General features: G+C 48.1%; 1 protein-coding gene across 3 annotated transcripts in view; it reads left to right on the forward strand.

Annotated features, from left to right (window-relative positions):
* Positions 1-24080, forward strand: part of ZFAT (zinc finger and AT-hook domain containing) — a 90120-nt gene that overhangs the window by 19181 nt on the left and 46859 nt on the right. For all 3 annotated transcript variants that reach the window (XM_056854341.1, XM_056854343.1, XM_056854342.1), the window contains 4 exons: positions 1331-2763; positions 6127-6359; positions 18936-19023; positions 21306-21455. In XM_056854341.1, the coding sequence (XP_056710319.1) occupies positions 1331-2763; positions 6127-6359; positions 18936-19023; positions 21306-21455 (1904 nt within the window). The remainder of the gene's footprint in view (positions 1-1330; positions 2764-6126; positions 6360-18935; positions 19024-21305; positions 21456-24080) is intronic.

The following is a 24080-nucleotide window of genomic DNA, read 5'->3' on the forward strand; positions in this document are numbered from 1 at the left end:
CAGCAGCAAGCTACCCATGGTCAAACCCAACAGACTTTTTTTTTTACTGAGTAAAGTGCTATTGATGCAACTGCTCCCAATTTCTGTCATACCCCCGTGCCAGATTAATGACTGGACTGAAGTTGGGAGATGCTACTGAGTGATCTGTCTTCTTATTGCATTTTTATCTACCCTTCCTTTAAGAGGACAGGTAGCAAACATCATTCTGTTTCTCCAATTTCTCCTCAAAATACCACGCTGTACGGTAGGTTAGGCTGAAAGATAGTGACTGGCTTCTTGTCATCCATGAGCTTCATGGCTGAGTAGGGGCTAGACATAGGGTTTCTAGCACAGTTGCCAAGCCCCTGGTAGGTCCCCGGCCCCCAGCTCCCATTGCCTGCTGCCTCTGGAAATGGCGGGAGAAAAATTAATAAGAAAAAAAAAGCCAGCGTGGTATAGTGGTTAAGAGTGATGGTTTGGAGCGGTGGACTCTGATCTGGAGGACCGGGTTTGATTCCCCACTCCTCCACATGAGTGGCAGAGGCTAATCTGGTGAACTGGATTTGTTTCCCCACTCCTCCACACGAAGCCAGCAGGGTGACCTTGGGCTAGTTACACTCTCTCAGCCCCACCTGCCTCGCAGGGTGTCTGTTGTGGGGAGGGGAAGGGAAGGTGATTGTAAGCTGGTTTAATTCTTTCTTAAGTGGTAGAGAAAGTCAGCATATAAAAACCAATTCCTCCTCCTCCTCCTTCTTCCTTCTTCTTCCTTCTTAACATAGAGTTCCTGGCAATTCCTAGAGCCACCCAGAAGTGACAAAGAGTAGTTCTAGGAATCACTGGAAACCCTATGGTAGGAACTTCCTGTGAGTAGACGAGGCTGTATTTTTCTTTTAATTTTTTTCTCCTGGGATGCAGCTCCCCTCCAGAGCCCTCCTGCCAGTTGGCAGGCACAGGCAGGAAAGTTGGGGGTGGGGGGTGGAACAGCATCACCGAATTTTTTTTTTTAAACAACTACAGCTTGGTTTATTCACCAGCAGTTCATACAGGAGATGACTAGGGTAGCTCCGGAAATCATCGGAAGTGTTGCTGGTCAAAAGCCCACCTGGCACTTCCCACTTTCTAAAAGCACTTGGCAGGCGCCTCCTCCTCCTCCTCCCCCCCACCCCTGCTGTAGTGCTAACCCGTGAAGAGAGTTACACGTTTGGAAACACCATACACAAAATGAAATATTCCAACCGCACAACTCCCTTCGCATGTTAGCATTACACGGCGACTGTTCATTTCATTTTTTGCCTGCTGTAGCGGCACGAAGGATTTACTTCTTGATTCTGCTCTCCCCTCCCCCTTTTAGGCTAGGTGCAACTCAATTAAAAATTTTCACCTGCGAATACTGCAACAAGGTATTCAAATTCAAGCACTCCCTACAGGCCCACTTGAGGATCCACACCAACGAGAAGCCGTACAAGTGCTCCTTCTGCAGCTACGCCAGCGCCATCAAGGCCAACCTGAACGTCCACCTCCGGAAGCACACGGGAGAGAAGTTTGGCTGCGACTGCTGCCCTTTCACTTGCCTGAGCAAAGGCCACCTGAAGGTCCACGTCGAGAGGGTCCACAAGAAGATCAAGCAGCACTGCCGCTTCTGCAAGAAGAAGTACTCAGACGTCAAGAACCTGATCAAGCACATCAAGGAGGCCCATGACCTGCTGGACCAGAAAGTGAAGGGCGCCTTCGACGAGCTCCGCCTGATGACCCGGGAAGGCAAGAGGCAGCTGCTGTACGACTGCCATGTCTGCGAGCGCAAGTTCAAGAACGAGCTGGACCGCGACAGGCACATGCTCATCCACGGGGACGAGAGGCCCTTTGCCTGCGAGCTGTGCGGCCATGGGGCCACCAAGTACCAGGCCCTGGAGCTTCACATCCGGAAGCACCCCTTCGTCTACGTCTGCTCCGAGTGCGCCAAGAAATTCGTCAGCTCTGTCAGGCTCCGCTCACACATCAGGGAGACGCACCGGGATTTGCCCGAGCTGTCCGTTTTTAACAGTTCTATCAATCAGAGCTTTTGCCTGCTGGAGCCTGGCGGGGATATCCAGCAGGAAGCTCTCGGCGAGCAGTTGTCCCAGACAGCTGCCGAACTCTCGCTCTTGAACTCGAAGGCGCTCTGCGTGCCGAAGAAAACCGTTGGCACGGGTGAATCGGACAACCCCGAGCGAAGCCATCACGATAGCTCCGGGGACAATTTAACTGCCGCTCCTTTAGAACTTACCATTCCAAACGCCACGGATCCTCTTTGCCAGCCGTCCACCAACTTGCAATCCCCAGATGGGTGCCAGCATAGCGCTTCAGATGTCTTTCTTCTGAAAAGTGCTTCAGACGAAGAGAAGTCTCTTCTCGGAAAGGAAGAGGAAACCTTTTGTGAGCACTCGCTAGAGGTACAGTGTGAAGTTATTCAGCTTCCTGGAGACGAAAATGCCATTGTTAACAGCGATACCCAAGATCCCCAGTGCACGCCTGATCCTGCAGAAAAGGGACAAATGTCTGGGGTTCCAGAGCAGGAAGATGACACATCGACGATGGAAAAGGCAGACCCCTCAGCCCCACTTCCCCTTCTGGAATCAAATGCTGCCGCCGGAGAGAATGCAGATTCTTTCGCGCCCTCTTCGGATCATCGGACTGGAGCTGCGGCTTTTATGCAGATCCTGGACAGTTTGCAAAAACGGCAGATGAACACAGCCTTGTGCGAGAAGATCAGGAAGGTCTATGGAGACTTGGAGTGTGAATACTGTGGTAAGGAATTCGCAAAAACTTGGAGCGGGGGGTTGGGGGCAATAGAAACTTCCCGGGAGTCCAGACTTTTCTCCTCCTAGGGCCAACTACATAAGATCCCGGGGGTTTGTATCCAGACCCCTGAACATGTAGCGAAGCTGCAAAAAGCAGCCATGTTGTGGGGGCGATGCAGACCGGGGGAGTGGCTCTGGAGAATGGCAGTGGTGGTCTCCTCTCTCCTCCATGCTGTTTCCCTGATCAGAAATGCCCTGACCTAATGTTCTTTTATCATCAGTCGAGAGGGAAGTTACAATTTGAGGTCTTTGGGTCCCACCCCCACTTTTCAGGGCTCAAAGCAGCCCAGGAGAGTGGAATTGCCATTTGGAGAAACAGAGAGGGAAGAGTTAAACTCCCTCTTTCCCAGTGGCATGGCCCTGATCCTCTGCAGCTGTTTTGGGGGTCCGGACACAAATTACCCACTGAACTCTTTGGTACGTGGCGGCCCTCCATCACTTAGAGGAGGGCAGGGAGCTGTTCCTGCCGGCAGCAGAGATAGGACTCACAATAATAGGTTTAAATTGAGAGCGGAAAGGTAATGGCTGATATTAGGAATTTTTTTTTTACTGTAGGATTTGTTTGACAGTGGAATCAGCTTCCTAGGGAGGTGGTGAGCTCCCCCTCACTGGCAGTCTTTAAGCAGAGGCTGGACAAGCACTTGTCAGGGATGCTCTAGGCTGATCCTGCATTGAGCAGGGGGTTGGACTAGATGGCCTGTATGAACATAAGAACATAAGAAAGGCCCTGCTGGATCAGACCAAGGCCCATCAAGTCCAGCAGTCTGTTCACACAATGGCCAACCAGGGGCCTCTAGGAAGCCACAAACAAGACGACTGCAGCAGCACCATCCTGCCTGTGTTCCACCGCACCCAAAATAATAGTCATGCTCCTCTGATACTAGAGAGAATAGGTATGTAGCATGACTAGCATCCATTCTAACTAATAGCCATGAATACCCCTCTCCTCCATGAATATGTCCACTCCCCTCTTAAAGCCCTCCAAGCTGGCAGCCATCACCACATCCTGGGGCAGGGAGTTCCACAATTTAACTAAGCGTTGTGTGAAAAAATACTTCCTTTTATCTGTTTTGAATATCTCGCCCTCCAGCTTTAGCAGATGACCCCGTGTTCTAGTATTATGGGAGAGGGAGAAAAGTTTCTCCCTGTCCGCTCTCTCCAAACCATGCATAATTTTATCGACCTCTATCATGTCTCCCCTTAGCCGCCTTCTTTCCAAGCTAAACAGCCCTAAGCGTCCTTCCAACTCTATGATTGTATGAATGGCCCCTTCCAACTCTATGATTGTATGAATGCAGTCGCTTTGTGTCAGACTTTCCCAACCTCTTTTTTTGGTGGGAGAAGCTCGGAATGGAGCCTTGTGCTTTCAAGGTGGAAGATCTCCCACTGCGCCTGTGTTGAATGCTTTCCCACTGGCCACGCTTGCCTGTTTTCATGCATATCTCCATAGTCACAAGGATCCCCCTCTTGGCTTTTAGTGTGAGCTGTGTACCCAGTGCTCCCCCCCCCCCGAGCTTCCTGGAATCCCTATTTTGCTCCCCCTTCCAACGTTGCAGTCAGCCATTACTGGGAATACCCATTCCTATCTCATTATGAGACTTGAGACTACCAGACTCTTCTCTTGCCTCCTCCCTCGGCTGCAATAGCATGTCTGCCGCCGTCTTCCCCGTGCTGCCCCAGGCAATGATCTGGGGTCACTGACTCTGCTAATAACGCCTCCTGATTTTAAGTGCTTCCTGAAAATTGCATTTCATTGGGACCACGTCCATTAAGAGCGATTCAATTAGCGAAATACCTTTCAAAAGGATTTCTCATCAGGAACCCGTTTGTTAAAGGATCACATGTTAAACTGTGCCCTGTTAAGGTTGCCCTCTTTTTAGGAAATATCAATTAAGGCAGTGTCACGGGAGAGGTGCTTTCTAGCTACATTTACAGGAGCCAAGCATCTATCCAAGAGAATTGTTTTTTCACTCCTTGATTTCTGTAAATGCTGAAAGTCCTGAAGCAGTATTGTTGCTTAGGTCTTAACTGTGACAGCTACCTTCTTGCCTGCTTGTGGGAGACCCTGTTTCTGCAAAGTCAGTTGCATGGTCATGGAATCAAGGCAAGACAGGTCTGTTCCAGGGACATCAGCAACCATCTCCAATCAGAGAACAGCCTTAGTCAAGAACATAAGAAAGGCCATGCTGGGTCAGACCAAGGCCCATCAAGTCCAGCAGTCTGTTCACACAGTGGCTGACCAGGTGCCTCCAGGAAACCCACAAACAAGACCACTTCAGCAGCATTGTTGTGCCTGTGTTCCACAGCACCTAATATAATAGGCATGCTCCTCTGATCCTGGAGAAAATAGGTATGCATCATGACTAGTATCCATTTTTACTAGTAGCCATGGATGGCCCTCTCCTCCATGAAGATGTCCACTCCCCTTTTAAAGCCTCCCAAGTTGGCAGCCATCAGCACATCCTGGGGCAGGGAGTTCCACAATTTAACTATTCATTGTGTGAAGAAGTACTTCCTTTTATCAGTTTTGAATCTCTCACCCTCCAGCTTCAGCAGATGACCCCGCCGGTGTTCTAGTATTATGAGGGAGAAAAGCTTCTCCCTGACCACTCTCTTCATACCATGCATAATTGTATAGACCTCTATCATGTCTCCCCTTAACCGCATTATTGGGATCGAGTCTTATCACATGACCTTCTTTTGCCCAAGGCAGGGTGAGTGATCCCCTGCCTCCAGCTCCCATTGCCTTCCACTGTTCCACTCAGTGGTGGGAGGGGGAAAAAAGGCAGTGTTGAGCATGCCATTATGTTACTTGCAAGGAAAACCTGGAAGTGATGGGGGGTAGTTCTAGGAATTGCTGGAAACTCTATGGTTTTACAGTAGAGTTTCTGGCAATTCCTAGAACTACCCTGTATCATTTCCAGGTTTTCCTTGGAAATGAGGTGATGGCACCTGAAAGGTTCTTGCACCTAGAATTGTGATTATACACTGATTGGTTATCTGGGACATACAACTCCAAGATATGTAGGTCAATCCGTTTGAATCACCCCATCCATACTGAGCAGGATTCTAAGCTTGGCTTAAACCCTGGTTTAGGATCCCAGTTAGTAAAGGAGGGGGAACAAACCAATTAATTCATGCACTTGTCTTTGTACACCACAGGTATCAGGAATTAGTGTTCAACCACAGTTCTCAGCATGAGAAATGGATTGTGCATGTTTTTCCTTAACCTTCGTCAAATGCAACATCTGAATGTGCTGTTAGATATATTCAACTGGTGTCGTTTCTGTGTTGAAATCGTTCCTTTCAGGCAAGTTGTTTTGGTACCAGGTGCATTATGACATGCACGTCCGCACCCACACCCGCGAGCACCTCTACTACTGCTCCCAGTGCAGCTATTCCTCCATCACCAAAAATTGCCTTAAAAGACACGTCGTCCAGAAGCACAGTAACATTTTGCTGAAATGCCCCACCGAAGACTGCGATTATTCAACCCCGGATAAATACAAGCTCCAGGCGCACCTGAAAGTTCACACAGAGATGGTAAGTCAGACTTATGAACAGTCTCTGTCATTTAAAGACTGCCATTGCCATGTTCTCTGCAAGGAGAGTTACAGACCATGAAATGCTCCCCCATTGTGGTTTGCCATATGTGCAATGTCCGATGTTAGCTGCTTCCTAAAATTCTCCAGCTTGTTATTTCTTCCATTGTAATGGGACGCATTTTTCAGTGGTTTGTGCTCTATATAGGGTTGCCAGGTCCCTATTCGCCACTGGCGGGAGGTTTTTGGGGCGGAGCCTGAGGAGGGTGGGGTTTGGGGGGGAGCCACGTGGTGTAGTGGTTAAGAGCGGTGGTTTGGAGCAGTGGACTCCGATCTGGAGAACGGGGTTTGATTCCCCACTCCTCCACATGAGCGGCAGAGGCTAATCTGGTGAACTGGATTTGTTTCCCCACTCCTACACATGAAGCCAGCTGGGTGACCTTGGGCTAGTCACTGCTCTCTTTGAGCTCTCTCAGCCCCACCTGCCTCACAGGGTGTCTGTTGTGGGGAGGGGAAGGTGATTGTAAGCCGATTGGATTCTTCGTTGAGAAAATCTGCATATAAAAACCAACTCTTCTTCTTTGGGGAGGGGAGGGCCTTCAGTGCCATAGAATCTAATTGCCAAAGTGGCCATTTTCATTTGGTGAACTGATCTCTATCGGGTGGAGATCAGATGTAATAGTGGGAGATCTTCAGCTAGTACCTGGAGGTTGGCAACCCTAGCTCTGTAAATCGGGTCCCGTTTGAAGCCTCACTGCACAGAAATCGTTTATTTTTATTCATTTGAAACATTTATTAGCCACCTTTCTTCCATACAGACCAAAAAAGGTGGCGCAGTTCCGCTGCCACTCAAGGGGGCATTTCGAGGGCAAAAGGGCTGCAGAAGCTGCTCCATCCCTGGAAACGCCCGCCCCCCACCCACTGGCGCAGGCTTCCCCTTCCAGGAAACCCCTGCCGGCGTGGCTGAGCTAGCACCGGGGGCCGGTGTGATTGCCCCCTCGCCGGCATAGGTGCCATAAGGTAGCATCTACACCGCCACGGGGTCATGCCGGCTCCAAAGGAGCTTCTCCCCACCCCCCTTCAGGAATGGGCTGCCAGCCAATTTTGGGGTTGTTTTCCCTTAATTGGTTGCGTTCTGCATTTCAGTTGGTGCTTTAAACATTGATCCCTCTTCCTGGGGCTTTCCAGTGAGACAGATTAAAAACTTGACTTCCTTTCTTCATGTAGAGCCCTCAAGATTTCTCCTCCCCCATCTGATTTGAGACCGTCACTTTCTGCACCGTTTCTCAGAAAAGCAACCGAGAATTTGTTCTCTCACTGATATATGTACGCTGCTCCGCTGGAGCTCTTCTCAAAGAATGAGCTAAATGGGACGCTTCTAAATGTTTTCTGATCTTCTTCAGGCTGACAGGAGGCAGGCTGTTGGCTAACGTCTCCAGCAGTTAAAAATTTCTTGAAAAGAGTTGGTAAAGCGCAGAATAGTTCACCTCCTACTCGGAGTAACTGCTGTGGTTTCAGAAGCTGCAGGGCAGCTGTTGGGAAAGCAGCAGGAACCATAAAGCAAAAGGAAGGGGCCCTTCCATAAATATACTTTGTGCTATCTTATTTTTATTAGTGTTATTTCGCTGCAGTTGGAGAAGAGTGTTCTTGGTTAAATTTTGTTTAGCAAGGGGGGAAAGAAATCTCAGCTCGTTTTCAGGTCATGTTTTCAACCCCTTATTTGCATTATACGATTTCTTGAAAGGTGCTGTGCTCTGTGTGTGTTTGTGTGCATAAGAAAGCTACCTACATCTTTTTATTTGATTTTTTTTTAAAAAAACAAGCACATTGGTTGAAAATAGGAGGGAAGATTTCTACAGCTGCCCTGGGGAGAAGAGAGAGGAAGCTAGGATGAAGCTGTTGCCGGGGACAGAGATGCCTCCTCTAATGTCTCAGTATCTCTCGCCCCTCCTCCCCACCATGCTGTAGAAAATGAATATGTGTTGTGGGTCCATCATGCGTCATTTTGGCTCTGTCCAATATCTAGCATCAATACAAATTCTTGCAGAGCATAAGAACATCAAAATGGCCATGCTGGATAAGACCGAGGCCCATCAAGTCCAGCAGTCTGTTCACACAGTGGCCAAACAGGTGCCTCTAGGAAGCCCCCAAACAAGACAGCTGCAGCAGCATTCTCCTGCCTGTGTTCCAAAGCACCTAATATAACAGGCATGCCTATTATAATGATGATAATCTTTGCTTTTAAATAGTTTTCCCTAGCCAATCCTCGGGAGCCAGCATAGTGTAATGGTTAAGGTGTCGGACCAGGACCTGGGAAACCCAGGTTCAAATCCCCACTCATGCCAGGGAAGCTTGCTGGGTGACCTTGGGCCAGTTACTCTCTCCGAGCCTCGACTCTGGCAAGTATTTGGATGGGAGAACTCCAACGAATACCAGGCAATGGCAAACCACCTCTGAACGTCTCTTGCCTTGAAAACCCTACGAGGTCGCCATAAGTCAGCTGTGACTCAATGGCAAAAAAAAAAAGCCATTCCCACCACTACCTGTGACAGGTACATACAGTGGGTCACACGAACAAGCATAAAACGACAAAGTGTGCTTTGGTTGCTGAAAAGCCAACACATTTGTGTTTGGTTTTCTATTTAGCTTTCCTAAATCTGAGTCTGTTTCCTCGGCAGAGTTAGATCCTGGGCTAGTAGCAACTTCGACACCAACAAAATTTTCAGGGTCGAAGCCGGAAAAGCTGAAAAATAATCCCGTTGTCCAACCAATGAGCTTTGACTCTTGAAAGCTCGTCCCCAAAATCTCGTTGGTTTCTGAGTTGCTACGGGACTTGAATATTCAGGTATTCTTCTACTGAAGACCAGCCTGGCTCCCTTCTGAAACTAGTTCCTCAGAAGTAGCCAAGGGAATGGGAGCGAATTGTGTCAGATCTTGGAAGCTAAGCAGGGTCAGTACTTGGAAGGGAGACAACCAAGGAAAGCTTTGCAGGAGAAGACAATGGCAAACCACCTCTGCTTCTCACTTGCCTTGACAGCCCATTGCTGGGGTCCCATAAGTCAGCTGCAACTTGACAGCACTTTACACACACACACAGAAGCTAAGCAGAGTCAGGACTTGGAAGGGAGACCTGCAAGGAAGGCTCTGCAGAGGAAGGCAAGGGTCAACCACCTCTGCTTACTCACTTGCCCTCAAAGTCCCTTGCTGGGGTTGCCAGAAGTTGGATGCGACTTGAGAGCACTGTGCACACGCAGCCAAGGGAGTAAATTCTTGTCCAAGACAGCTTGTGCCCCATTGCAATTCTAAGGTGTCGTGGGGCTCTTGGATTTAGGTTTTGTTTTTACAAAGAATGGACTAAATGGGGCCACTCTTCTGAAATTTGCTTCTAAGAATTCTGCTATGCAGAAACCCTGTCGTAGTGCCTCCCTGCCCATTGGGAAGAAACCTACCACAGATCTCCTGGCAACACCCCAGTTTTGAGCTAGCATATGCAGTCAACACATGCACCTGCAACTGTTGGACATATAAGGCCTCCATCTCCCCCCCCCCAATATTATTAACCTCATAAACTGCAGCCTTCAGAGGCTCTGTTAGGTACCAAAGGGCTTTTTGCTTTCTCCCTAGGAGTTAACTCTGCTGCATCCTATTGCATTCACATGCTTCATTTGTATTCCACTTTTATTCCCAAGGGAGATCCAAAGGGGCTTACATTGTTCTCCTGGCCTCCGTTTTATCCTCACAGCAACCCTTAGAGGTAGGCTAGGCTGAGACAGTGTGATCAGCTCAAGGTCACCCAGTGGGTTTCTATGGCATAGTGGGGATTCGAGTTTCGTCCAGATCCTCATCCAATACTCTTCAGTCAGGGGTGTCGAACTCAATTATTACGAGGGTCGGATATGACATAAATGTCACTTAATCAGGCCGGGCCATGCCTCTCCAGCCCAGATCGAGAGGGGTGGGGTGGCTGGCTCGTGGGCCGGATAAGAACTCTCAATGGTCGGATCCGACCCCCGGACCTTACGTTCGACACCCCTGCTGTAAGCTCTAAAACAAGCTGCTTCACAGTCCCTGTTTACATCAGGGGCTCATGAGAAGATAACAGAAATTGTTTGTATTTTGAGATAAAACCTCCCTGGGCTCACGATCTAAAACAGATAAAAGTATTGGAATTACAAAGAGGTTGGGAAGAAAGGTTTCCTATGAATTCATGTATTTCCATCACACCGAGAGTTTAAGTACGTAGTCAGAAGGATCCTGTGGCGCAGTTTATCCTGGGCTGGGCCACTGAGATTTTGCACGGTGGTTGAGATTGTATATTTAAATGCTTGCCTGAACTGAAAAATAAATTGTACATACTAAGCTAGCATCTCAGGGAAAAGGTCGGGCCAGCGTGGTGTAGTGGTTAAGAGTGGCGGTTTGGAGCGGTGGACTCTAATCTGGAGAAACGGGTTTCGATTCCCCACTCCTCCACATGAGCGGCAGAGGCTAATCTGGTGAAGCGGGTTTGTTTTCCCCACCCCTACACATGAAGCCAGCTGGGTGACCTTGGGCCAGTCACAGCTCTCTTAGAGCTTTCTCAGTCCCACCTACCTTGCAGGGTGTCTGTTGTGGGGAGGGGAAGGGAAGGTGATTGTAAGCCAGTTGGATTCTTCCTTGAGTGGTAGAGAAAGTCAGCATATAAAAACCAACTCCTTCTTCTAAATCCCTTCTCCCTAATACACTACTTTTGGGTAACCTGGGAGTATATCCAAGTCCCTCCCCAAACCCCACCCTCCTCTGGCTCCGCCCCCAAAATCTCCAGGTATGTCCCAACGCAGAGTTGGCAACCCTACTTCCATAAGTGATAGAAACTTTTTTTGAACTGACAAGGGTGCTTAGAATGCTGTATCCCTGGGCTATTAGAAGGGTTGCCAACCTCCAGGTGTTAGCTGGAGATTTCCTGCTAATACAACTGATCTCAAGCTGATAGAGATTGGTTCACCTGGAGAAAATGGCCGCTCTCGCCATTGGACTCTATGGCATTAAAATCCCTTCCCTCCCCAAACCCCGTTCTCCTCAGGGTAGGATTGCCAGGTCCCCTCTCCTGATCAGCGGGAGGTTTCAGGGGGCAGGGCTGGGATGGCTACGGGTGGACCCTGGCGCACTTACGAGATGACGGCAGTTCTTGCTTTACCCCAGAATTGGGGGTTTGAGTGTTAAATCGGCCGTGGTGATGCGGCGCTTCCAGAAGTAACACTGGAACTGCCGCCATCGCATAAGTGTGCCCGCGTGTGCATGCGACCATCTCTCTGGAGCGGCTGGGTGGATTGGTGGGCAATTGCCCACCAGTACCACCCACCTGGCAACCCTACCTCAGGCTCCACCCCCATAATCTACAGGTTTTTCCCAACCAGGAGCTGGCAACCCTAATCTTCACTGTGCGGCTGTGCCCACCACATCATTTCAGAATTCTGAAGGTGCCTGCAGGCTTTAAAAGGCTGGGGACCCCTGATGTATTGATGGCTCTCCTGACACTGCACAGGAAGCTAGGCAGAAGATAGCTGCAGGTGATCTTTGTTGTAATATGGTTACCAGTCCAAAAGCATTTTTATGCAGAATGCTTCTGAATCAGCACTGTTTTCAATGCGAGTGTACAATCTCTGCCAACAGCAATCTGTTTATTGTCCCATTTCTCTACGGCAACAGCGGCATTAATAAGCAACTCGCAAAACGCAAGAGAGACTCCACTGTGCTTTCTCTGAGTGTCTGAAAATGCTCTGAAAAGCAGGAATGGTATGGAAAGCGGCAGGGCTTGCATCTGTTAGTGTTGGCATCATGAGGGATCTGGCCTGGTTTCCTGCCTGGTTGGGGTTTTTTTTGGTGTTTTTTTTTTTTTTGGAAGCCCAAGGAGGGGAGCGCCACGTCGAAAAGCCTTCTAATTAATTGCCACTTTGCTGACATCCTGAGGCTGAAGTAATAGACTTTTTCTTCGAGCAGGGAAGAAGCGCGCTGGCAGAGATGTACCGAAAATCTCATCCAAACGTTTCGATCGCTCAGATGAGTTTCAGCAGGTTATCATTAACAGGCTTCCCCCCCCTTTCCCAGACAAGTAGGGAACAAAGGTAACTGAATATTGTGTGGCAACAGGCAATGAGAAAGGAGATGTGGTTGGAAGCGTAACAGGAAAACTGGGTTTTGAGGGCATGTTTAGCACTCTAGGTATCTGAGTAGCATCTTGAATCTGGGCCAGAAGGAATAAATAGATGTCCCTAGTTTTGTTTTTGTTTTTTTGCTAGTCTGGTGTTCTCTGACACCAGAGGGGTCTCTCCTCTACTCCCAAGTTCTGCCCGCCATCCCCCCTTCTGAGGCTGCCATTCCAAAGAGTTAGGGTTACCGAACTCCAGGTAATAGCTGGAGTTCTCATTCTATTACAATTCCAGCTAGGGTTGCCAACCTCCAGGTAATAGCTGGAGAACTCCTGCTATTACAACTGATCTCCAGCTAGGGTTGCCAACCTCCAGGTACTAGCTGGAGATCTCCTGCTATTACAACTGATCTCTAGCCGATAGAGATCAGTTCACCTGGAGAAAATGGCCGCTTTGGCAATTGGACTCTATGGCATTGAAGTCCATCCCCAAACCCCACCCTCCTCAGCCTCCACCCCAAAAACCTCCAGCCGGTGGCAAAGAGGGACCTGGCAACCCTAATAATCCAAACAAAGACCCAAAGTCGTTGGAGGGGTGACTGCAAGTGAAACAGCCTTGCGTAAAAGACTCACTGCCCCAGGATGTTGTGATGGCTGCCAACTTGGAAGGCTTTAAGAGGGGAGTGTACATCTTCGTGGAGGAGAGCGGTATTCATTGCTACTAGTCAAAATGAATACTAATCATGATGCATACTTATTCTCTCTAGTATCAGAGGAGCATGCCTAATATATTAGGTGCTGTGGAACACAGGCAGGACAGTGCTGCTACCGTCGTCTCGCTTGTGGGCTTCCTAGAGACACCTGGTTGGCCACTGTGTGAACAGACTGCTGGACTTGATGGGCCTTGGTCTGATCCAGCATGGCTTTTCTTATATTCTTATTAGTTTCAAATCCAGGAATGTTTTGAAAATAATCCTCGCCAGCCAAGATTTTTACATCGCTCTTGATAAAGATCAGCTTTAGAATCATGGCCTCACAAAATGTATGCTCTGCCAAGGGACAAAATGTAGATACATTCACGTCATACTGATTGAACACATGAACACATGTAGCTGTCTTGTACTGAATTAGACCACTGGTCCATGAAGGTCGGTGCTATCTATGCCGACTGGCTGCAGCTCTCTATGTTCTTAGATGTGGGTCTTTCACATCCCCTACTTCCTGGTCTGTTTAAGTGGAGATGCTGGGGATTGAACCTGGGACTTTTTTGCATGCCAAGCAAACGCTGTATCACTGAGCCAGGGCCCTTCTGCTATGATTATTGTATGGGTTTTTAACTTGCTGTAAGGTTGACTCAGCCTTCCATCCTTCCAAGGTCGGTAGAATGAGTACCCAGCTTGCTGGGGGTAAAGGGAAGATGACTGGGGAAGGCACTGGCAAACCACCCCATAAACAAAGTCTGCCTAGTAAACGTCGGGATGTGACGTCACCCCATGGGTCAGGAATGACTCCGTGCTTGCCCAGGGGACTACCTTTTACCTTTAATGTTTTTATTGTTTGCCCCTTGGGGACCCTAAGTTGGTGGCCTAATTTTTTTTTAAATAAAATACAGGTTGAGTATCCCTTATCCAGAATGTTTGGGACCAGAAGTGGTCCGTCTTTCGGATCTCTCTGTATTTTGGAATATTTGCATATACATAATGAGATATGGGGAGGGGATGTGGCTCAGTGGTAGAGCCTCCGCTTGGCATGGAGAAGGTCCCAGGTCCCGGTTCTCCAGTTAAAGGGACTAGGCAGGTAGGTGATGTGAAAGACCTCTGCCTGAGACCCTGGAGAGCAGCTGCCGGTCTGAGTAGACACTATTGACTCCGATGGACCAAGGATCTGATTCAGTATAAGGCAGCTTCATGTCTTCATCTTTGGGTTGGGCCCAAGTCTAAACACAAAATTCATTTACATTTTATATCCATTTTTTACAAATTGCCTGAATGTAATTTTAAACAATATTTTAAATAATTTTGTGTACATTCAAGCAATAGAAAACAAATTGGTGTGCTGCTGAGGGCCTGTGAGTAATGCCTGCATGCCTACTCAAGAAGTCTGGTTTTTGGGTCGGTCCAGATATCGGATGTCCGGATAAGGGATACTCAACCTGTACTGATTCCTATACTGAAGGTCTATTAAATAGACGAAAAGAACTTCCTTGCGCATTCTGCCATTTCTCCACCAGACCGGCTCTTTTAAAAAAAGAAGAAGAACTCTCTGCCTTGTGTGGCATTTCACTTTCAGGAGGCAAATCTTGGCATTTGCAAAAGTGCGGCAACCGGTCTCTTCCAGCCTGCTTAGGGCCCCTGGGAGCCCTCGCATTGCTTACTCCGTATGTTCAAAGCTGAGTTAAGAGTCTCAAACGCATCTGCTTGGCTTTGAAAGTATTAGCTGTGGAAATAGAATATACTTGATGTTCTTCATATTTATTTTCCGGTTGCTGAACCTTTTTTTGGGTCCCATTGTGCATCCGCCTACATATAAATATCGAACAGGATCTCAGACTCGGAACCCGTCCCCACCTGGCTTCTGTTCATCCCCTGGGAGGACAGCGGTGAAATGGTCCAGAGCTCCTTTCCTGCATAACATTTGCTTCTGGAACTCAGTTTTCTTACCAAAGGCCTGTGGTATTTATTTATTTACTTTATTTCCGTCCTGTCTTTCTCTCCAGTGGGGTCCCAGAACAAGTTAGGGTTAGGGTTGCTGCCTGGCTCTTGTGACACTTCATTGATTTGACTGGGATAAGAAGAAGAAGAGTTGGTTTTTATAATGCCTTCTTTCTCTACCTTTTAAGGCAGTGGTTCTCAACCTTTTTTGCTCCATTCCCCCCTTTCACCGTTGTTCAGAATATAATTCCCCCTTTCCCAAGATAGTCATAAACTTTATTGAATGTCGCAGAATAAATGAAAAACAAACTACAATTTTACAGATTGTACATAATCTACAGGATTACTTTGCTGAATAGTGGTCCCAATTCCCCCCCCCCCGGAACCCTAACCCCCCTGGGGGGGAATTCCCCCCTTGTTTAGAACCCATGTTTTAAGGGGAATCAACCCGGCTTAAAATCTCCTTCCCTTCCTCTCCCCACCGCAGAGACCTTGTGAGGTAGGTGGGGCTGAAAGAGTTCAGAAAGAACTGTGCCTATTCCAGGGTCACCCAGCTGACTTCATGTGTAGGAGTGGGACAACCAACCCGGTTCCCCAGATTAGAGTCTGCCGCTCATGTGGAGGAGCAGGGAATCAAACCCGGTCCACCAGATTAATATCAACTGCTCATGTGGAGGAGCAGGGAATCAAACCCGGTTCTTCAGATTAGCATCAACTGCTCATGTGGAGGAGTGGGGAATCAAACCCGGTTCTTCAGATTAGCATCAACTGCTCACGTGGAGGAGCAGGGAATCAAACCCGGTTCTTCAGATTAGCATCAACTGCTCATGTGGAGGAGTGGGGAATCAAACCTGGTTCTTCAGATTAGCAACAACTGCTCACGTGGAGGAATGGGGAATCAAACCCGGTTCTTCAGATTAGCATCAACTGCTCATGTGGAGGAGTGGGGAATCAAACCCGGTTCTTCAGATTAGCATCAACTGCTCACGTGGAGGAGTGGGGAATCAAACCCGGTTCTTCAGATTAGCATCAACTGCTCATGTGGAGGAGTGGGGAATCAAACCTGGTTCTCCAGATTAGCATCAACTGCTCACGTGGAGGAGCGGGGGATCAAACCCGGTTCTTCAGAGTAGCATCAACTGCTCATGTGGAGGAGTGGGGAATCAAACCCGGTTCTTCAGTTAGCATCAACTGCTCACATGGAGGAGCAGGGAATCAAACCTGGTTCTTCAGATTAGCATCAACTGCTCATGTGGAGGAGTGGGGAATCAAACCCGGTTCTTCAGATTAGCATCAACTGCTCACGTGGAGGAGCGGGGGATCAAACCCGGTTCTTCAGATTAGCATCAACTGCTCACATGGAGGAGCAGGGAATCAAACCTGGTTCTTCAGATTAGCATCAACTGCTCATGTGGAGGAGTGGGAATCAAACCCGGTTCTTCAGATTAGCATCAACTGCTCACGTGGAGGAGCGGGGGATCAAACCCGATTCTTCAGATTAGCATCAACTGCTCACATGGAGGAGCAGGGAATCAAACCTGGTTCTTCAGATTAGCATCAACTGCTCATGTGGAGGAGTGGGGAATCAAACCTGGTTCTTCAGATTAGCATCAACTGCTCATGTGGAGGAGTGGGAAATCAAACCTGGTTCTCCAGATTAGAGCTCACCCCTCCTAACCACCACACCAGGTTTCACCAGTAGATGTTCTCCAGCTGAGCGAAGAGCTCTTCAAGAGGTATATAACAGCCTAAGCCATTCAAGTCCCTGGCATAGAGAATCACACCATTTATGATACCAGGCCTCTTTGCACAACCCCTCCCTTTTGTAATTTGCTGGATAAAAAGGAACAAAATATGTGTGTGTTGGGGGGGTCCTTTCTTTCTGTAGCATCTGAAGAAGTGAACTTTGAGTCATCAAGCTCATGCGGGAATAAATGTTGTTGTCTTTAAGGCGCCACTGGATTTCTGCTTTGATTTGCTTAGTAGAGACAAAGTATTAACATATACCTAGAGTCAAACAATAAACTTTCTCAAGGGATGGCTTCCTACCCATTTGATTTTGAGAATTAACTATTTTAGATTGTAAGGTTACTTTTGTATGCTGGTATTTATGCTTGGGGCAGTTGCCAGTTGACTTGACCGCACTTCCGGCAGAACCAAAGAGCCCCATACCTCAAGCCCAAGTTAAAGCACAGCAGGGCAACTTGCCACAAGCTAGGGTTTCCCTCACCTTCAGCTCTTGTTTTCCTGCCAATGTTCCTGCAGCCGATGAAAGAAAAATAATGTAAAAAAAAATAATTGCCATTGGCAATTGCGTGACATCAGTGTGCTCTAGGTTTTACCACAGAATTGCCAGCGATTCCTAGAGAGATGTGACATCACTTCCGCTTTTTTCTGGAAGTGAAGTCACCCTGACACACACATCTTCCAACTCCCTTTTGTAGTAACCCTGACACCAACCCTGACTGGATAGTGAAGTTTCCAGCTGCACAATATTGGGGGCAAAAGTATCCAGCGCTGGCCACTTGCATGGTCCTGTTGCATGGTTCATTAACCATCTCGCGTTACCTGGAAAAGGAGGCAGAGATGGGTCTTCATTTCTGTGTTAGATAAAGCTCTGAGCATGTTGTTAGCCCCAAATAGAAAATCAAGCAACAATGTAAACCTTTAAAAAACTCACTGATAGATCACAAAATGACTAATGGAAGAAGAAGAGTTGGTTTTTATCTGCCGACTTTCTCTACCATTTAAGGAAGACTCAAACCGGCTTACAATCACCTTCCCTTCCCTTCCCCACAACAGACACCCTGTAAGGTAGGTGAGGCTGAGAGACTGTGACTAGCCCAAGGTTGCCCAGCTGGCTTCAGGTGTAGGAGTGGGGAGACAAATCCAGTTCAACTGATTAGCCTCCGCCACTCATGTGGAGGAGTGGGGAATCAAATCCAGTTCTCCAGATCAGAGTCCACCGCTCCAAACCATTGCTCTTAACCACTACACCACACTGCCTCCAGCTCACAAGCCTGCACATGTTTGTTTATATGTGGGTTAATTAAAAAAAAAATCTGTGAAATTTGCCTTTCCTGGGCCCAGCTATATGCCATACAACGGTGCCTGCATCTAAACATCCGGCAGAACAAGGTGGTCACATTTAATTATCACTTTGGACTGTAGGAGGAAGATTACATTTTATGACTTCCTTATTTCTATTTTTTTAATCCCAGCTTCCTGCAAGGAGAAATTTAGGACATCTGAAAGCAGATTTCAGCTCTGCCATCTCACTGCTGTACTATTTAAACTAGTTACAAGTTATAGTAGTTATACTAATTACTCTAATTACTCCTGTTCTAGTTACAGATATTTTTTTTAATGTTGAGGAATGTTAACACACACACACCCCACACACACACATGGGCTGAAGTGGTATAGTCCTTTCTCCCACTTTATTCTGCTACCTTACATGGGACTTGTAGAATGTTTTGTCTTCTGATCTGGGTCTAATGTGGGGTAAATGATGCACATTTTCTGTGAAATTTACCTACCAACCCCAGCCCCGAGAGCTTTAAGTCAAAGCCGTAGATCATTCCATGATGAACAACGTGGTAATGAAGCTTAATTTCTGTGTTTCCCTTCAGTGTGTCTCATCATGATAACCGTGCCGGCTTTTCGTAACGCCATCTGTACTTCGCATCCCAGCCTTCTGGTTATCACCTTGTTGGGAGTCATATATTATTCAGCATGTAATGAGTTTAAGAGTCAGCTCAGTGAACTGATAATATAATCTTTCCTTTTTTTTCCTTCAAAGGACAAAAAGAGTTATGCCTGCCCTGTGTGCGAGAAATCGTTTTCCGAAGACCGACTTATAAAATCACACATAAAGACAAACCACCCGGGTAAGATAAGATCCACAGTGGGTTTTTTTTAAAATGTGGTATAATACAGGAAGAGAGGCCTCTGTTAAGTAGTTAAATAGTAGTCTGTGGCTGCAATGGGTATGCTACTACCATTGATCGTGGAAAACCGGTTAAAAACTGGGGTGGGCCATTTGTTTACTTCCCTGCTCCCATGTACAGCGTCCCTGAGAGGCAGAAGCATTAACAGAGGCATAACATCCATATTGCAAGATGTCATAGCTCCGTGGTACACTGCATTGGTCAGGCCACACCTGGAGTATTGTGTGCAGTTCTGGACGCCTCACTTCAAAAAGGATGTGGACAGAATCGATCAGGGGCAGAGGAGAGCGACAAGGATGATCAGGGGCCTGGAGACCAAGCCCTACAAGGAAGGGCTGAGGGAGCTGGGGATGTTCAGTCTGGAGAAGAGGAGGTTGAGGGGGGACATGATGGCTGTCTTTAAGTATTTAAAGGGCTGTCACTTAGAGGAGGGCAAGGAGCTGTTCCTGTTGGCAGCAGAGGATAGGGCTCGCAATAATGGGTTTAAATTGCAAGTGGAAGGGTACCAGCTGAATATTAGGAAAATGTTTTTTACAGTAAGAGTTGTTCGACAGTGGAATCAGCTACCTAGGGAAGTGGTGAGCTCCTCCTCACTGGCAGTCTTTAAGCAGAGGCTGGACAGACACTAGTCAGGGGTGCACTAGGCTGATTCTGCATTAAGCAGAGGGTTGGACTAGATGGTCTATATGCCCCCTTCCAACTCTATGATTCTATAAGCCAGGGAGGCAATGTTTTTCTTGATGCCAAGATGAAATGATAGGGAGAAGGAAAAATTAAGTGTAATCCTATGCAGAGTTACTCCAGTCTACATTCATTGCATTTACACTGGAGTAGCCCTGACCTGGATGGCCCAGGCAAGCTTGATCTAATCAAATCTTGGAAGCTATGCAGGGTCAGCCCTGGTTAGTAGTTGGATGGGAGACCACCAAGGAAGTCCAGGATCACTATGCAGAGGTAGGCAATGGCGAAAAACCTCTTTTTGTTTCTTGCCTTGAAAGCCCTATGGGGTTGCCATAAGTCAGCTGCGACTTGATAGCACTTTCCAATAGTAGCTCTGCATAGGACCGCACTGCCAGCGTGGCGTAGTGGTTAAGAGCGGTGGCTTGGAGCAGTGGACTCTACTCTGGAATCCCACTCCTCCACATGAGCGGTGGAGGCTAATCTGGTGAACCAGGTTTGATTCCCCGCTCCTCCACATGAGCGGTGGAGGCTAATCTGGTGAACCGGGTTGGTTTCCCCACTCCTACAAACGAAGCCAGCTGAGTGATCTTGGGCTAGTCACAGTTTTCTCTGCCCCACCTACCTCCCAGGGTGTCTGTTGTGGGGAGGGGAAGGCGATTGTAAGCCGGTTTGATTCTTCCTTAAGTGGTAGAGGAAGGGTCCCCCCCCCCCACCCCGCATTGGCTGATGTGCCCTGACACTGTGTTCTTTTTTGGTCTTGTTCAAGCTGTTAGCATTTGTGCCAAGCATCAGCCCAGTCCGAAGGCTTCATACTGTCTGCCAGTCACAAGAGCAGACGCTTCATCCCTTCCGCACCACTGCCAGTCCATGCTGTTCCCACAAGTCCCTTTGTTCAATCCGCAAAAGCCCTGGCAGTGATTTTTGTATGTTTTGTGCCATATCCCTCCTATAAAACCTATCCAGCTCAAATGTCTTTGATGTGATGATGCTGATTTTTTTTTTTTACACGTGTTTTGAAATGGAGCCGTGCAGCCCGATCACCTCATTATTCCTCGCGCTAATAGTGTCACATCTGGATTCGGAGGCCTTTTGCCGTTGTTAACAAGCTGTCTGCTTAGATGGTTCTGACTCCTCTGAAACTCCCGGGTGGAACCTTAAACAAATGTTACGCGCCTCTCGAAGAGTATTGAAACACATAAATATTTGGTTAGCAAAGCTCTACCCTGTTAGGTATTAGCCACCTGAGAATGCTTCCTGTCAGAAGACAATTTCTGCACCAGTGGAGGAACCAGACACTAAATTGTCAATAAAATAGTAAGTCACTGTGGAGATGCGCAAAGCAATGACCAGGACTGGAAATAACCATGAATTAATGAGGCTATTTCCTTAGACAGCAAAACTTTCTCGGTAGGAAGGGGCAGAAAAAGCATGGCATGACAAGGAGCTATTTGAATAAATATATTTTATCTATTCTTGGCATGTGCTCTCTGAAGGCTAAAGCGCTAGGGTTTTTTTAATGCATCTTTTCTGTTTTCCTCCAGAGGTTTCAATGAACACTATCTCCGAGATCGTTGGCAGGAGGGTTCAGCTGAAAGGGCTGATCGGAAAGCGAGCGGTGAAGTGTCCCTACTGCAATTTTTATTTCATGAAGAACGGGTCAGACCTTCAGCGTCATATTTGGGCCCACGAAGGTAAGCACGTGGCTTAGCCGGCTCCTCCCTAGCTTTGCAAACCACAGTCATTCCCTGGCATGATCCAGCTCCCTGGGTAATTTCCTAACTGATGTGCCATCAGTTCTTTTTGTTGGAAAGCTAGCAGCTTGCGGTCCCGGACTTGAATCCCTCCTAGATTTCTGCGGTGAGGGGGGCATATTTCACCAATTCTTCCCTCATGCAGCAGCCTAAAATGCATCCTGAGATACTGCCTACGGGGGCAGGGGACCCCCAGAAATAGCTTCGATGGAGAATCCCTAGGGTTGCCAACCTCCAGGTGGTGGCTGGAGATCTCCCGCTATTACATCTGATCTCCAGGGAACAGAGAACAGTTCCTCTGGAGAAAATGGCTGCTTTGGAAGGGGGACGCCCAACAGAAGTATAGTGTCCAGATCACGCGAAGGGATGGTATCACTTTACACTGCTCTGGTTAGACCTCACCTAGAGTATTGTGTTCAGTTTTGGGCACAGCAATTTAAGAAGGATGTAGACAAGCTGGAACGTGTCCAGAGGAGGGCAACAAAGATGGTGAGGGGTCTGGGGACCAAGTCCTAAGAGGAAAGGTTGAAGGAGCTGGGTATGTTTAGCCTGCAGAGGAGAAGACTGAGAGGGGACATGATAACCATCTTCAAGTACATGAAGGGCTGTCATATAGAGGAGGGTGCTGAGTTGTTTTCTGTTGCCCCAGAAGGTCGGACCAGAACCAACGGGTTGAAATTAAATCAAGAGAGTTTCCCTCTAGACATTAGGATTTTCTAACAGAGCAGTTCCTCAGTGGAACAGGCTTCCTCGGGAGGTGGTAAGTTCTCGTTCTGGGTGAAGGTCATCTTGAAATTGCGGGTATTGCTATCACGTGCCCAGGGAGGCAGGACTTAAAGGATTTTTTCATCCACTTCCTGTCCCCTGGGCGGGAGATCCAGTTTCCGTCCTGCCTTGATCAGGGTGGCAGCGTAGTGTGTGAACTCCGACATCTGTTAGACTTTGTTCCTTCTCCTGACTTTGTGGTCTGTTTTTGTTTGTTCCTCTGTGTTACAGTGAGTCGTCCTTCCCTTTCGTTTTCTTCTGTTTGCGGCCCCAGCTGCAAGACCTCCCTTCCCTCACTGTTTTTTCCCTCAGTCTCCGTCTTTCCCTCGCGCTCCCCACTTTGCCCTTGGGGCAAGATGGCGGACGCAAGCCGAGATTCGGATTCCGATCTCCTCTCTGAGGAGGATCGCGACCCTGCCCTCGTCGCTTCGACAGGGCGGAGGCAAAAAGACCGCTCTTCCGCCCACGCATCTGAGGCTATTCCCCTGGACGCGGACGGCCCTTCAGCGCCTAAAAAGCCGCGTTCAAGTGAACCGGCCCAAAATGGCGTGAAACGCGGAGAGCGGCGCGGTTCGCAAATTTCTGCAGGGGACGCCATTTTGGAAGGCTCCTCTACGGCTCAACAGTCTGTGCAAGGGGGTAACGTATTGAATTGCGAGTCTGAGGCGCCCCTTTCTAGACGGGAAATGGTTGACTTGTTTAATGGTGTGCTTGACAGACAGGCACAAATGATGATGGCACTTAAGGAGTCGTTAACACCATTTATTCAGGGCGCGGATTCGAATCCCGCACCTAAAATAACTCAAGCCTCTCAGTGGGAAAGGGAGGGTTCCTCTGCTTCCCAATGGCGTACAAAAGCAGCGCTTAAAGCTTCGCCTCCCCCTCAGCTAACCCAAACTCTCGAAGACGTGTCTTCTGTTAATTCTGAGGAGAGAGAAGAAGGGGAATTTGAGTCCGACGAGGACACCCCGGTCCTTTTAGAGGATCAACCCCCCCGCTTATTCGCAGCGGAAGATTTTCAGGGCTTATTGAGCAAAGCCTTGCTGGCCCTTGACCTTAATGAGGATCCCACTCCATCTGTGGATCCCACTTCTAAGCCTAGAAAGAAGGGAGCTACGGAATTTTTTCCTAGCACAAAACCAAGGGTTTGGGAAATCCCATTCCCTGAATTTTTTGAAAACCAGGTTCAATCAGAACTGGATAAGCCACTGGCTAACAGGCAATTCCCCGCCAATACTAGGAGGTTGTATACTATGGTTCCTCAGGCTATGTCTCTCTTTCAGCTTCCTCTAATCGACGCCCCTGTGGCAGCCGTTCATTCCCCGGATCTTCCATCAGAGGATGGAATGGGGACTATTAGAGACCCGCTGGATAGAAAGACGGAAATTCTCTCCAAAAAGGTACACGAGTCAGCTACGTTAGCCATCCAGGCTTCGGCAGCGACATCCATCATGGCCAGAGCCTCAATAGTGTGGCTTAGAAAAATTTCACAGTTGTACGATGGGGAAAACCGCAAAGTTATGGAGGGTCTGAATAGAATGCTCAAGGCCTCTGCCTTCATGGCAGATGCCTCCCTTGATGCCATGTCTTTTGTGGCAAGAGCCACTGCCTCCAACATAGCGATCAGGAGGGCTCTGTGGATTCGCCCCTGGCAAAATGAATTAAAAAAATAAGACTCTGACCTTATCATACCCTTATAAAGGTGGCAAACTCTTTGGGGAAAGATTAGAAAGGATTCTTATAGAAAACAAAGATAAAAAGAAGGTGTTGCCAAAGTCCTATAAGAAGGATGGGAGGCAG

This window comes from Euleptes europaea, chromosome 8 (genome assembly GCF_029931775.1).
Source record: "Euleptes europaea isolate rEulEur1 chromosome 8, rEulEur1.hap1, whole genome shotgun sequence".
In the NCBI taxonomy this organism is placed as follows: domain Eukaryota; kingdom Metazoa; phylum Chordata; class Lepidosauria; order Squamata; family Sphaerodactylidae; genus Euleptes; species Euleptes europaea.